General features: G+C 35.6%; 1 protein-coding gene and 2 long non-coding RNA genes across 3 annotated transcripts in view; 1 reads left to right on the top strand and 2 right to left on the bottom strand.

Annotated features, from left to right (window-relative positions):
- The window catches only part of LOC140743609 (solute carrier family 15 member 2-like), a 31,588-nt gene extending 21,891 nt beyond the window's left edge, over positions 1-9,697 (bottom strand). The window contains exons 1-4 of the mRNA XM_073075027.1: positions 9,477-9,697; positions 8,201-8,342; positions 4,294-4,380; positions 485-569 (exon numbers count right to left, since the gene is read on the bottom strand). Of these exons, the coding sequence (XP_072931128.1) occupies positions 485-569; positions 4,294-4,380; positions 8,201-8,342; positions 9,477-9,558 (396 nt within the window). The 5' untranslated portion in view covers positions 9,559-9,697. The remainder of the gene's footprint in view (positions 1-484; positions 570-4,293; positions 4,381-8,200; positions 8,343-9,476) is intronic.
- Positions 9,698-11,255: 1,558 nt separating this feature from the next.
- Positions 11,256-13,199, bottom strand: LOC140743134 (uncharacterized). Its single transcript, XR_012102388.1, has 2 exons — positions 12,664-13,199; positions 11,256-12,337 (listed from the first exon to the last, which is right to left on the bottom strand). It is a non-coding gene; the product is annotated as an uncharacterized LOC140743134 (long non-coding RNA).
- Positions 13,200-13,511: 312 nt separating this feature from the next.
- Positions 13,512-14,032, top strand: LOC140743133 (uncharacterized). Its single transcript, XR_012102387.1, has 2 exons — positions 13,512-13,642; positions 13,733-14,032. It is a non-coding gene; the product is annotated as an uncharacterized LOC140743133 (long non-coding RNA).
- The last annotated feature ends 1,726 nt before the right edge of the window (positions 14,033-15,758 follow it).

Here is a 15,758-nt window from a genome sequence, read left to right as displayed (position 1 = left end):
GTCACGACCACGTGACGTCTAGAGCTCGCGGCTTCAAAACATTTGGAAGAAACCATAATCAATTAACTTTCAAATAATCTAAACTCAGAATTACCATTAATTTGTTATTTTTCCACTTTTCATAACAATAATAAAATAATCAAGACTTTGTTTCTTAGTAAATGATAAAATGTAAAAGAAGCACGAGCGATGCTTTATTTAATCTACTAAACATCATTAAATTTTTAAATTACATTAGAAATTATTTTCTTTCGTCCTTTTTATTAAATCTTTAGATGATTTAGAAAAATATTAAATAAATATTCTGTTTACTAAATATTAAGTAATATATACAATACGATGTGGGGTTGTAATCGATTTGTCGTAAAAATCGGTTTCTTTGGTTATCGATTTGTATATCACATGCTTAGTGCCTAGCGATGGCAAGTGTCAAAATGGCCTATTAAATTGTGACGACTATAGTTATGAGTTAGTATAGTATCACCTGATCACCACCGAAGGCAGCCACACAAGGTTTAATTCCGCCGGTGCCGATGGCGATGAGCGACAAACCAATCATTGATGACGTTCTGTAAATGAAAATGAATATTCAAATATTTGTTGAATAGATTGTAAAATAACAGTACATAGACTCAAACTAACAGGTCGTACAGACATCCTAATTATATAAGCACCAACTGACCGCGACCTAGCTACCATCATAACTATCATTGCAGTCGCATTGCGTGGGGCGGATGTTGAAAATGCCGCCTCTTTCTTGTAAATAGTCTCTGAAGTAAGTAGTATTAGAAATATTACATCGAAAAAAGTAAAGAAAAAGTTATATTTTTTTAAATGTGCCGCTTCTAAATTTGCTTCTCCAGGGCGCAAATTGAGTTTCACTTTTACAGGTCTTTCTATAGGAAAAAAAATAAATAAAAAAGGCCGAATTGGCCAACCCCCAAAATCTCGGCACAGTGCGTCCCGGGCACGCTATGACACTGTAGGTATGCATATGTTTTTATAGAGATATGCACCTAGTTTGCATGTTTTTTGAAAATATTATGATTAGAGTTGACTAGGTCTAAGAAATTACTTTGACTATATTCGGCCTGTCAATCTGGAGGCTCGAGACACGCATTCCAGATTGTTCGATATTATATGCGAAATTAATTATTATCACTTGCTTTAACGGCAAAGAAAAACAATGAGGGAAAACTGTCTGTCTTTAATCTTAAAAAGAAGAAGTTCTCAGATGTGTGTAAAATTTACCAGAAATCGGCGGGTCAACCCAGTAAAAAAAGGCCTAAATCATGCGATGGGACCACGATACATATTTTTTAAATTATTTATCGGAGAGCAGACGAACATGCAGTCCACCTCATGGTAAGTGACTGCCGCCCTTCTGTAATCAAACCCAGATAAAATTAGATTCCTACCTGAGGTTGACCACAGATGCACCCCAACCCCTGAGGACCAATCTGGAGTTGCTCGGAAAAGTATATCGCCCTTCCCAAACCTACATATCAAAACACAGCAGCGCTTAACACTGCTATTATTAGGTATAAATAAATATGGCCGGTGGCGGTTCGTCGCCGGAAACGAACCACAAAGGGTTCTTTCTACCCGCGTTGGCCGACAGTATTTATCGACTACCGTACGCAAATATAACGTATACCGTGTGCCGTGCTCAAATACGGTGTGTAAAGTACACGAATACATGCAGTGTGTGGAGTGGCTTTAGGTGAGTTAATATTTACTAGACTAACACGTTCAAAATAATCGCTTCACAACATTAATAGGTAACAGTATTGCAAATGGTTTGGATCGTACAGAACTTTAACCTCCTAGATAGCTCCTCGGTTCCGCCTGATGAGCATACACTGTTGTATTCAAATAATTACAACTATAGTATTATAGATCTTATCGTACTAGATATGCACTGAACAAAATGGATAGAGAATAAATATATTCGATATTCCTTTTCCTCTGCGTTAATTATGAACAAATATAACAATTAGCTCTTAAAACACTTACCTTCTAAGTTTCTTAGCGCTTGCTTTTTAGTTGGCGAAATTTCAAACAAACTTACAACCCCTTTTTAACCTCCTTCGAGGCAGAGTATCCAGAAACTTTACTTTTCACGTTCTATAGAAATTTCGTTTGTGTATTTAAAAAAATATGACTTGATGTAACGAAAGTTTAAAAAAAGCTTTCTAAAGTGTGTATAGTATCACCATCGCCGAGAGTAGACCGATACCCAGCTGTGGCATAGTAATGAGTGGACAACGTATACCTATTGATGGCAGGATTCACTTGCTATCGATAGTCGATCCTGACTGCATCGCAGCAAATTAAATTAAAAAAAAAACATAACTTGTAGCAACGAAAGTTTAAAACAGTTCTCAAAAGTTTGTGAAGTTTACCTATCCGCACTTCCCGTATCACTCTGAGAGTAGATCGATGCCCCCATTTGAGATAGTAATGAGTGGACGAAGAATATACCTATTGATGACAGGATTCACTACCTTTTCTATCGATACTCGACACAGATTGCGTAATTGGTCAAGTACTAAGACTGCATCGCATCGAATTGAATTAATCAATCAATGTTGACCGGCTTATGCCTCGCCGCATAGGAATCGGGTTACGTCTCAGCGGTGATGACATTACAAAGCGAAGGTCTAGACATTCTGAGAATTATGTACATTTGGTGCGATCAAATTCCCTGTAGTTAACGTAATTATATCAGCTATGTTCTAGAGCAGGGGTTCCCAACCAGTGGTCCGCAAAAGCCAAATTATAGTCCGCACACAATTTTAAATTTAGCGGGCCATTTATTAAATTTAGCCTATTATGTTTTAGTTCTAGGATACCTGAACTTGTAGAGTTGATTCAAGTAGCTACAGAAATTACATTAATACAAAACTACAAAAGTTTATCCTATAATATCATTATTTCTGTTATGTATTAATGTATGTTCCTTTTTCATCAAAAGTTAAAGTTTCAGTTTGATTATTACAGTTTAGTTTATTGTATCTATATAGTGGCCCTTGCTAACAAGAATGTCATAAAAGAAAGGTTGGGAACCTCTGTGCTAGAGGAAACGTAGACTCGACGGATGTTGAACACGAAAACTGGTCGAACAAACTCAGAAACCTTCGTGGGTTCATACAAAACAACTTTGCTAAAGATCATCACATGATCAAATGCATAGTTTGCAAGTGACCGACATACAGACAAACATTCATTTATAAACGTACTCGTATTTATACCATAAAGGTTTATACCATAGTTACGAGTAGGTGGGATTTTTGAATAATGTTTAATTTTGTTCACTTATTTTAATAAAGTAAATAAAGTTTCTATCAGTATCTATTATGTTTTTTAAATTCAATATTTAGCAGTAGCAACGAACACAGTCTTTCTGATGGTAAGTGGCCACGGCTCAAGGGACATCTGTAATCAACCTCAGATAGGAGTCCTACCTGAGGTCGACCGTTGTTACCCCTGAGGGTTAAGTTCGAACGCTTCGGATAAGTATGTCCTATATCACTTCAAACCTGGACACTACGGCGCTAAACATTGCTGTTATTAAGTAGTAAAAGGTATGCCAGTGGTACCTCAGGACTCGAAACACTAAGAGTTCTATCAACCTATTCCTACGGTGTGAGATATATGCATTGTACGAGTATGTCAGTCGTCAACCCATGACTGTCCCACTGCTGGGCACGGGCCTCCTCAGAATGAGAAGAATGCCAGAGAAGGCCAGAAAGAGAAGAAGAAAGCCATAGTCCACGGTACTTGCCAAGTGGGCATTGGTAGGCTTCACATACCTTTGATACAAGATAAAAAATAGTTATCATACAAGTGATAACTATTTTTTAACACGCATATAAGTTAGAAATCTCAGATGTGGGTGCTTGGGATTTGAACCTCGGACCCCCCGATCGAGACGTTGAGTTACAGCCATTAAGCTTTCACTGTTATTGTATGTACTACTAGTAAAAGGTACTTGTCTCAGATCCATTTCCTTTAATTTAAATTGACATACAAAGTACCTAATATCCATTCGTATCCAATTATGAAATGACTTATCATATAAAGATAGAATAGTAGTTAGACCTACATTTCGCTTGAAACTACAAAGCTACAGTTGCAAAGTTGGAATACACATGAATAATATATTCGTGTGTACATAAAAGTAGTTTCGAACAGCATTGTCAAAGGCAGTATCGTTTGCAGTTGCAGCTGTTCTACATAGTTCCCGTGACGTCACGTAAGCGTGCAAGTTTAGTTCCCAAGGGCACTCACGTCGGTGGCAGTCGCAGCGGCGGGATCGCCGAGCAGCAGGTCAGGACGGCACCGGCCAGATATATCATCGAGAAGTGAAGGATTACTCTGTCACAAAAATTAGGGTTCAGATTATTTTGGACATCTTTATATATATATATTTCCTTTGTGCGTGTGTATGTCACTGAACTCCTCCTAAACGACTGGACTGATTTTGATGAAATTTGTTGTGTGTGTTCAAGGGGACTTGGGAATGGTTTAGATTCACAATTTAGTCAGTGGGAAAAGGTTTTTTTTAATTCATTTTTAATTCGTAAGTAGTTGTTGATTTTGGAATGTTTCACATTGGATTCGACAGACTTCGCTACCATCGCAGTTTCAAATATTCTATCTATTTTTCAAACCCGTAAGTGACAAGGGTTGTTCACCCTTAACATTTTTTTTTATTTATATGGCAACACAACGTTTGCCGGGTCAGCTAGTAGACAATAAAATTTGATATAATTATGGCGTTTGTTAAGTATACTAACAGTGCGGGAGTGGAGCGGTCCCATACCGGACTGGTGCAGTGGTGCGGGTTTGATCCCCGGCCAAACAGATATCTAAATGAAATATTTAGGTTCCTGTTGTGGGTCTGAATGTTTGTGCATTCGTCTTTTCGAGTGTATATGGCACCTTCGACACAGAGAATGCTAATGTGGTTTAGTCATTGCAGTGCGTCTTTTTTTAAGATTGTGACTTTCAGTGAATTTTTCTATTTACGACCAGTCTAGAGAATCATGATATTCCAAAGCACGTCTACTTGTCTAAACTTAGATGATACACTATTTAAGTAAAATTATAAGTTTTTGGTGACAGGTGAAATCTTTGAAGATATTTCTTTTTGAAAGAGTGTGTGAGAGTGGAAGAGAACCACGGTACTTTTTCAAATAGAACCAACGTGCCTTGGACAAAAATACATCAGTATTTTATGTGTGTTTGTTTGCTTGTGTGTTTGTATTGCTACGCTTTCGCGCCTTAACTAATAATCCGACTGTCATCAAATTCTGTTCACACGTTAACTAAAGTCCGGAAAAGGACATAGGACATACCTTTTATTCTAAGTAAAGTACTGTTACCAAGGGAGAGATAAAATCTACTGTTATAATTTCAGTGACTTGATTCTAGCCTATTGAATTAAGCAGGCACAGAAGTAACTGTCTCTGTGATTTCTTGTCCACAGCACAAGGGCACTCTGCTTATAACTATCAAACGAAATATGCTAATATTTTTCCTAAGTCGTTTTATTATCGAAGTGAGGCTGAAGGATGACTTTGGTACTGTGATTTCTACCCCTGTAATAGCGAATGATTTGTTGATTTAATGATCACTTTATAATGGAACCCCATGCTGCATACGGAATACCCATTCCCTGTAACTGGATACATTTTAGAGATTTCCACGTATCTACGTATCCGTAGTTGCGTAAAAAGTCTCCGTACTAAAAATGCCCCTAAAAATTTGAAATAATGATTTATTTATTATGTATGTAATCACGCAGTATTAGTTATTTATTCGTAAATTTTCTCTAAAAATGTTTTTATTTGTCAAGAATTCCAAAATAAGAACTTATTAATAAGCCGTTTGTGGCTTCATTCAATTTCAAGGCGGCGAAGTACCTTTACTAATCTATGATCCCCCTAGGTAATATTACAGTCTGGATGTGTGTCTACCTCTACAAGGAGATTCGACCAATTCGCCTTATTTATTTCAATTGTCCTTTTCTTAACCTACTCGTATGACTTTATTTTTATTAAAATATAGGAGTATCAGACGAACATGCATTCCACTTGATGGTAAGTGCTACTACCGCCGATGGACATCTGCAATCAACCCCAGATAAGTTTAAATATTCCTACCTGAGGTCGACCATAGATGCACCGCTATCCCTGAGGATAAAAGCTGGAACGCCTCAGAAAAGTATGTCTCCCTTACCCCACCCCCTTCAAACCAGAACAGAGCACCGCTTAACACTGCTGTTGTTAGGTAGAAATAGGTGTGGCGGTGGTGCCGCCGGAGTCGAACCACAGAGGGTTCTACCACCTTCCAACTTCTACATATTTTAATATATCTACTTATGGTCGACAATAGGTTCAAGAAGCAAAAATATTTTCAAATGGAGGTTGAAAGAATTTCATTAAACACATATTGCCAATAAAAGAAGCTCACGGATTTTGCTGATGGTACAAAATGAAAAATTATGAATATGCGAAAATACATAATGCATAGGGATCATGTGACGTACCTACGTAGGTGATATATGTGAGTACTGTGTCAATAGTCTGCGCGCTCAGAAAAATCTGAGAATAGGTATGGTGATAGCCCAGTACAGTCCGCGTAAAAGTGCTAGTCCGCTCTGCATATAGAAATGAATCGCGTCGCCTGCTCGCTGCTGACTACCTGCTCGCAACAACTTCAGAGCGGACTAGCAGTTTGGCGGGGACTATAATACAATAAACCTATTTCTTTGACCAGTTTACAACTTTTAGTATCCTCGCACAAAATAAAACTCTCCCGCCAAGAGCGTTCTTTTTCTTAACACGCTTTTATTAGCTTGGGTTGTATGTAGGTATGTATGTATGTACGTAACAGTAACGGAATCTTTGAACCCGATTTCTATCCATTTTGAACGTTCAGTTTTGTTCAAAATTTTGAAGAAGTATCAAAAACCGATGACAATACACGATTTTAATAATTTTGTACCATTGTCCTTATCAACATCCTCAGGATTAACGATTTTCGAGGCGAGAGAAAGCGCCTTAGGGACAGTTCAGGCAAAGTTACTAGATTGATTTTTAGTTTTGAAAAATAATAATGTTATTTCCCTATAACTCAAATGTATTGAAATATATACTCGTATATAATGCCATCTTGTAGAATGATTTTTAGGATTCCGTGTGGGGTGCTTTTTGAAAACTGATAAATGGAGCACCCTCGCTTTTTTCACAATTATACTATTTACTGTTCCTTAATTGATTCCTAGATTGAAAATGATTTTCTACTTTTTAGTTGAGTTTATCATAAAAGCGTGTTTTTTAGTTTTTTGAACTATATTTTTTTCATTATGCTAACGCATACAGCCAGTGACTATATAATTGGGCACTTATTATTATAAAAAGAACACATCATGAAAATAACACGAAATAACTAAAATATTACTATGTATAATTAAATAATTTGAATATATTTCTTACACCAGTGATATGAGATACCAAATCCCACGCTGTACCTTTAAACTAAGTTCCAGTTGGTATTTATTTTTCATAGCCATAAAAGTTTTTTTTATATACATATGGGGCATATAGTCATCTGTAATCAACCCCAGACAGGATTAGATATTCCTGCCTGAAGTCGGACACAGATTAGCCGCTACTCCCAAGTACCTACTGATGTAGCTCAGTCTGGGAAAAGTATGTTTCCCTTACCACACCCTTCAAACCAGAACACGACAGCGCTTAACACCGCCGATATTAGGCAGATTTTTTTTTTTTTTATAATATAAGAGTAGCAGACGAGCATGCAGTCCACCTGATGGTAAGTGGCTACTGCCGCCCATGGACATCTGTAATAAACCCCAGATAGGATTAGATATTCCTACCTGAGGTCGACCACAGATGCGCCGCTACCCCTGAGGACTAAGCTGGAATGCCTCGGAAAAGTCTTTCTCCCTTACCACACCCTTCAAACCGGAACACAGCAGCACCTAACACTGCAGTTATTAGGTAGAAATAGGTGTGGCGGTGGTGCCGCCGGAGTCGAATACCTAAGTGTGGCGGTGGTGCCGCCGAAGTCGAACCACGGAGGCTCCTATCACCTTTAATAGGTACGTATTACGTACATGATTTCTAGGTAGGAATAATATATTGGTAACAATATAACAGTGACTCACTTGTATCGACCAATAAAGTTATCTGCCAATATTGCGCCTAACAGTGGCATAGTGTAGCACATCATTATAAATATGTGATAGATCACAGTGGCAACGTTCTCGTGGAGACATAGAACATTCCGTAAGTACAGGGAAAGTATGGCTGTAAAAAATAAACAAGGAAATTAATTGTTATTCCGCAATATTCATTTATAATTACCTTTTTTATAATATCTATAAGAGTAGCAGGCGAGCATGCAGTCCACCTGATGGTAAGTGGCTACTGCTGCCCATGGTAATCCACCCCAGATAAGATAAAATTCCATTCTGAGGTCGAATGCGTTGAATAAGTACGTCTCCCTCACCACACCTTCCAACTAGAAGACAGCAGCGTTTAGTACTGGTGTTATTAGGCAGAAATAGGAGGGGTGGTGGTGCCGCCTTCTTACTTTCCTAATAAGTATTATGTAATTGTGTTAATGACGTTTTATTAGTAACTTAATATGTGAAATAAGCACCGTTGTAGGGTCATGTGACAATAGCAAGATTTGAAATTTGCGCCTCCAAAACTATTTTGTAGGAAACAATATCCTATTCGGGGAATGGCACTGTTAATTTATAGGTACATGGTGTCTTTTCCTTATCCAACTACCCTATTATCCGTTGAACTCGGTTCAGTACGTTTGATTTGCAAAATGTGACCCCTGAACGTAGCATCCTTAGCAAACCCCCAATCAGATCAGTTGTCAATGTTGCCAGTTCACTTTTAAAAGCTAGATTATTATGAACGATAGTTTCATACGAAGGCCAGAGCATGGGAAAGAAGGTGGCTTGGCAAGATTATTAGTTATTGATCAAACAAAGACTAAATTACTACCCATATCCGTTAGTCAACACCTCTAAAACAAGATCGACACAGGCCGGTCCCAGAATCGTTTGTAAACCGGTCTCATTATTTAACTGTTGCAAATTTATTAATTCATTAAATAACTGAGACAATGAATTTACACACACTTAGACATTGTACTTAAAATATTTATTTGCTTGTTATATAAGTATTCCTGAAAATAATATCATAGCAGGAACCCATTATTTTTTTGGACATTATACCTAACTAGGTATCTATTAACGACAAAAATAATAAATATATTCGGCCCATATAGGTAGCTTGTATGTATTTGATTGACTAACATATTGAACATAATATTAGAAAGATAGATTAGATATTAAATAGGTGTAGAAAGATAGACAGAAAGAAAGATTCAACAAAGGGCGATAAATTAATAAGTAAACGTACTTCGTAATCCGCAAAACGAGAACCTTTCACAAAATTCAGTTGCTATTATACATAATATTGAGTTTGGATGATTAAACAACATATTGAACTATAGCTTTGCACAATACTCGTAAAAATAGTATAATAAATAGAATAATAGAATAATCGATAGATATAAACATTAAATTAAGAAATTATTATTATATGGCTATGAACTATATTGACACATTGATAGTTTTTTCTTATTGATTGTCAAGGACAATGATGTATGATCATAGATATGCTACTAATAACGTCTTTATTAGCAGTATATCTATGTGTATGATGGATTATATGATTACTAGTTTCTGCCCGCGGCTTCGCCCGCGTTTAAAAGAAAATAATGTGACATATACATAAAACTGAAAGTTCATGCCTTCATTGGAACGACAGTGACACCATCTGGCGAAAATTGGTCGTACCAACTCTGGAACCTTCGTGGGCTCATGGACAACAACTTTGCTAAAGATCATCACTTGATCAAATGCATAGTTTACGATTCAATGCTTACTAATATCGATTAAAATAATCGATTTTTTGGTCCAAAAGATCGATTCTCCGATTAATAGATCTTAGATCGCCATCCCTAGTTCCCGTGGGATTTCCGGGATAAAAACTATCATATGACCGTTCTCGGGTCTCAGACTATCTTTGTACAAAATTTCATTAAAATCGGTTCAGTTGTTTAAGCGTGAAGAAGAGACAACCAGACAGACAGACAGACAGACAGAGTTACTTTCGGATTTATAATATTAGTAAGGGATTATATCATACTGAAGTGGTATATAAAATAAGTATCCTATTCTCAGATCCAAAAATTGTGCAACTAGATTCCGCCGGTGACTTCGGTTGCATGACTTCAGGTTACATACAACAAACTTCAAATAAACACAAATAACCTGTGTGCTGCTATGTATTCCTGAATAAAATTCTATTATTATTATTTTTAAATACGACAAATACTGCCAAGGATTATATACATATATCTCTAGGGTATTTACGCTTCATGAAATTTCTTTATGTATAAGAAAGAAAACCAACGTTACCCATCATACGAATCATCCAGTAAGGACCCACTTATCTACCATAAGAGTTTAATTATTGTATCTTCCATCAGTCTACAGAATTTCACTCCTGACCTACCTTACCTACTAATTAACACCACTTTGGCGCCCAGATAATGGTTATAAATTTAAAAGTTTGAAATTAAATAACAAGTCATAGATAATCGAGCAGTTCTAAATGTTTCCTAATAAGTATAGGTCTAATTTAGGTCTAGTCAACTTTGATATAGCAAAATGTGTTAAACGCCATCAAATGCATACACACCTTACCTAGCTCCATTCCAAAGCAGAGACCAAGTGTCTGGAGAAGTCATTATTTATCTAGTTACTAGCCTTACAACATTTGCAATCTGTCTGCATGCATCATTTTGTAGGCTGAAAGGCAAAAAGCCAAAGCCGTAAAACACCTTTTAAAAAATAATAATTTTGTAGGATTGGTAGGTACCAATCACATCTGTAGGTACAGATCAGGCGCAGAATTACCAACAGCTTCAATGCATAAAGTTATTGTATTACATGTATCAAAAAGGTTATTTTAACTCAAATAAATGATATTTAAATTAGTTATAAGCACATTTAAGGTTAAAAAGTTTTAAAGAATGTACCTAAAATTAAATATGTATTTAGTAATCCATACGTTTAAGTGATTCGCAACTCAACGCAGGACATTAAAAAAAACATTGAAAAAAAAACCAAAGAAGCTTTTTTTATTTAATTAAAAAGATAATTGAGTAATTACAAACCAAACCTTCAAAGAAAAAATAGGTACTATAAATGAACCTAAAACTAAAATAAAGTACAATGCTAAACAAGTAAAAGGTTTCACAAGCATAATTATTCGTCTTGTTTTGAAGTAACTACACAAGCAATATTTTCTATTTTGTGGTTTTGACAAGAAAAAGGACACCATACCCACTTATGCTGTATACCTTCCTATAATAAATTTATACACCTATATTTTTAACCATACATAAATTACAGAATTGCCAAAAAAAAGTGAGTCTGTAACATTGGACAAATATCCAATTTAGCGTTAAATTAGATTTATTAGATAATTTCGTGAAATTATTTAATAATGTGCACATAGACGTAGGTGCGGTAAATGTAAAACAGTAATTTTAAAATATGTAAAATATAAATACAACCACCTAGAAATATATACGAAAATATTTTATAGTTACTTTCTTCCATAAGGAACGAATACAGTACGCACTATGCTAAAAAGTTTCACAAACGATAAAAGACAATTAGATATTCGCATGTCGATACCGTTTCCTTATGGAAAAAACAATTGTTACATTGTGCAATTTTAATGAATGTACAAGCTATGACGAACTCATCAAAGACGATTTTATAACATTTTATGACATCAAAGGAGATATCAAATGGTCATTTCTGCTTGCAGGCATTTTTCATCAGCTACAAATACGTCAAGCATGTAGCTTGACGTATTTGTAGCTGATGAAAAATGTCTAAGATACGATAAAATGCATTACCCTCTCACGTATAGCAACGCATTTAACCTTCAGACTAAATTGGAACGTCTCATAGTATTAAGTGTACAAGTTATGTCTACAAAACATACAAGTTGATGCGAAGCAAGAGCACTCGACTCCCGAAGGGATTCCCGTAGATTTTTATCATAATACGCCTTCAGTCCTCGAAATTTGTATGTGGCTTAGTTCTTGCGACGAGAACCATGGCAGCTCGATATGTAGATAACACGATGAGTGATGCGTCGTGAATGCCATATCCGATCTGGATGATCATGGCGATCATCTGTAAAGACGGCACTTAGGAGTAACATCATAAAGATATCTTAATGAAGAGTTTAGATTTATTTTCGGGTTCGTGTATGCGTCTTTATGTCAAGAAAAATCCTGATATGTGTAGAAGAACACATAAAATATCGATTAATAACGTATTACAGGAAGCATTCCCTAATCCCTGCGTCACCTTTTTATTTAATTGAGGTATAACTAATGGAATCTCAAACACGATGGTATGTTCTTTCAAATTATAATAAAAAAAGTTATTGTTAGGTTAATATTCTATTCAGGTAGGCTTTTTTATTTTTTGTATAAAGTAGGAAGCTGGTAACGTACCTGGTATTACGTCGACCTTCATTGTTCTATTAATACTAATTATAGTCGTGATGGTCGCAGAAAATTTGAATTGAAACACCATCCACGCGCCTCATCAATTTCTGCCTTGTACATCACAAAGTATTTTATTATATTTCCGATGAACTATATTCGCTGATAGTCGACCTTAGCTTCTGCTAGTAGAAATTTCACTTCAAAAGTACTTATCGACAAAAATAAACTCATATTGAGTTTCAAAATTATTTTATAGCGAATAGTGAAGTTTTTCATAAAATGTTATGTGGGTAGAATTTGAAAGCTACTTATCTGTGGTTGGATCAAAGAAGATAAGGATCTGCAAGATTTAAATATGTTCTGCCAAATTAAAATTTCTAAAATAATTCAGTTCTAAAAATAATTGGCCAACTTTTTTATTTCATTGTTATTTTTCTATTTGTAATCATAGCAGAGTAGAAGCTAATGAATTGTGAAAATTGGAAGTGTCTATGAATTACGGTTCAATAGATAAAGCGTAAAACGAAAAAATAAATAGCAGTTTCTTGTATGGTGGCTACGCCCCTTTATTTTCAAGCTTTTTTATTCTTATAAATTGTTGTGGCTATAACGGTAGCTTATAAAAATAAGAGTGTGTATACAAAACATACACGCAAAAAATATTATTATGAAGTAACTTTAATTATTTCACAAATTGATACCTAAAGACAAGTTAACAGACATTTAAAGACAAAACTATTATGTTTCTCTTATTGCATAATTAAGTATTATCTAGCCTCAAAACCGACATTTTGTGTTATTCATCGAAATAATGTCAATGCGTATACGTCATACTATTATGTCATTCTATCACCTTTCTAATATCTACGAATAACCCATGGCAGTTTAATTGAAATTTGTGGTTATATAAACTATTTTTAGTTTGCTTCGCAGTGTGGAAGTAGGTAATAATGAATAGATAATTCCTATAATGTGCGAAACTAACGTAGGTATTACTGGGAAATTCGTAGTCAACATTTCAAATATTATATTTGTGAAAACGATTTGAGAAGTGGCATTGTTTGTTTTCTTTCAGTAGTAATTTTGATGTCTTTACAATGGTATACGCGTTAGTCCTGACTGCTGTAGTTGCTGCGATGTGGATACCATGTCTAAGGAAAGGTGTGTGTGCTGCGCCTGGGCCAGTGTATGCAAGAGACCGGAAGAACAGGATTTTTCGCGTCACGCCGACTGGCGACTGCTGTGCTCCACAAACGAATGATAAAATTGATTGCTTATAGACAGAATTAAAATTTGATAGATAGTCTAATGCTTAATTTCACAAACCTTGTATTCCATTGTACCTTGTAATAAAAATAAATAATACTATCATAATCATGTGTCTATGCAGACGATTTTTTAACACATCGATTAACGTTTATAATGTGGTCAATGTAATAAATTTATCTACTGCATATAATCCATTATCTTTAAAAAAATCAATTATCTACGTACGTTGTTAAACTGATCCTAAACTTTTTAACTACTTAAGATTTTTTTACTATGCTTTATGAGGTTGAGTACCATCTACCGTCATCTATTAGTTATTTTCTGAAGTTGATACCACCTGAGTCACCTTTAGAATAGGTCATTTTTGGTTCAAATAAATTACCATAGCCAAATAAGATCTCTTTTTGTAGAAAATAAAAGGTTGCTCTTATTTTATTACTGGGTATTATGTTTTAACGGTATAAGGAGAACCATTTTATATGAGGAATGCATAGAGTATTATTATATACATGTTATAGAGAGGCAACTCTATGTATTTTTTGTCCCCCCTAAAGCGCCCCTAGTGGCCTGCCCCAGAACTACTCAGGGGTTTTACATACACATAGGTATGTATATAGATACCAATTATTACGTATATAGATACATATATTCATTATATGGATTAAAATTAGATATATTATAAGTTGTATCTTCAAAACACGAACTATAAATGACTGTGTTCCAAAGATTCACATTTACATTATACTTTTTTCTTTCTCAATTTTGATACAAGAACAAAACTACACTTACATACTTAACAAGATTTCAGAATGATACAAACATTTGTGGCAATGTGAATCTTTAAATCACGCTCCTTTACAGTTGATGTTAAAGATACAACTTACGTGGGGGGTATCAAATATGTACAGATGTCGCAACGGTGTCTCTCTGAAGTGCAAAAAATACTTTTCAAATTAGAAACGATTAACGAAGTTGCGGACATTTGACAACAGACACATCATTTTGACAGTTAACTGTCACTCCGTCGCCATTTTAATTAGAAGCTTCCGTGGCGAGTCGTTACGTGGCGCTAGTATCTGCACAAAAAGTCATTTTGTATGGAAGTGTGCCCCCCCTGGAGGAATGTATTGAAGAAGTGCCCAGCTGCCAACAGGAGGCTGCAAATAAGAGTTCAAAATGTACCAAAATGGCGCTAGTGGAGCAAAACTGTAGTCTGAACTAAGTGAGATGATGAGTAAAAGATTTAATAACTTTGGCAATATTAGTTGTGTCACGTTGACAAATGTCAGCGACAATTATACTCCATTGACGACTGTCACCCGCACACATGCACGAATTATTCGCTATAATCTACATTATAAGGGCCTATGTGGAGTTGGACGGCCTTAGAACAATTCTCATAATGCATGTCTCCCTTGCTAAACCCTTTCAGGCAGAACACAGCAAAGCTTACCACTGCTGTTATTAGGTAACAATAGATATGGCGGTAGTGCCTCCGAAATCGAAATAGAAAGGTTTAACCACTTTTTTACGTATGATTTAAATTGGAGGAACCTTATCCACGAGATCACGATAAATGGGCTTGTGAAATGCTTTACAACTGTACTGTCCTCACAAAAATATATTTCTCAGCTCAATTACCTATCATTTGTATTGTGGCCAAATGGGATATTAAAACAGCACTGATACATAGACATTTATTTTGTAAGAAATCAAATTTACATGCAAAATAATTTTATTGACTATACCTACAAGTAATAGTCATAGTAGGGCATATTCTACGTAAAGCACTAAGTGCTTCAAAGCTTAACACAATCAGGTCAAAAATATTA

This window comes from Epargyreus clarus, unplaced genomic scaffold (assembly GCF_041222505.1).
Source record: "Epargyreus clarus isolate Ecla_fem2 unplaced genomic scaffold, WU_Ecla_fem_2.2 ptg000007l, whole genome shotgun sequence".
NCBI classification, from domain to species: Eukaryota; Metazoa; Arthropoda; class Insecta; order Lepidoptera; family Hesperiidae; genus Epargyreus; species Epargyreus clarus.
This window is presented reverse-complemented; position numbering and strand designations above follow the sequence as displayed.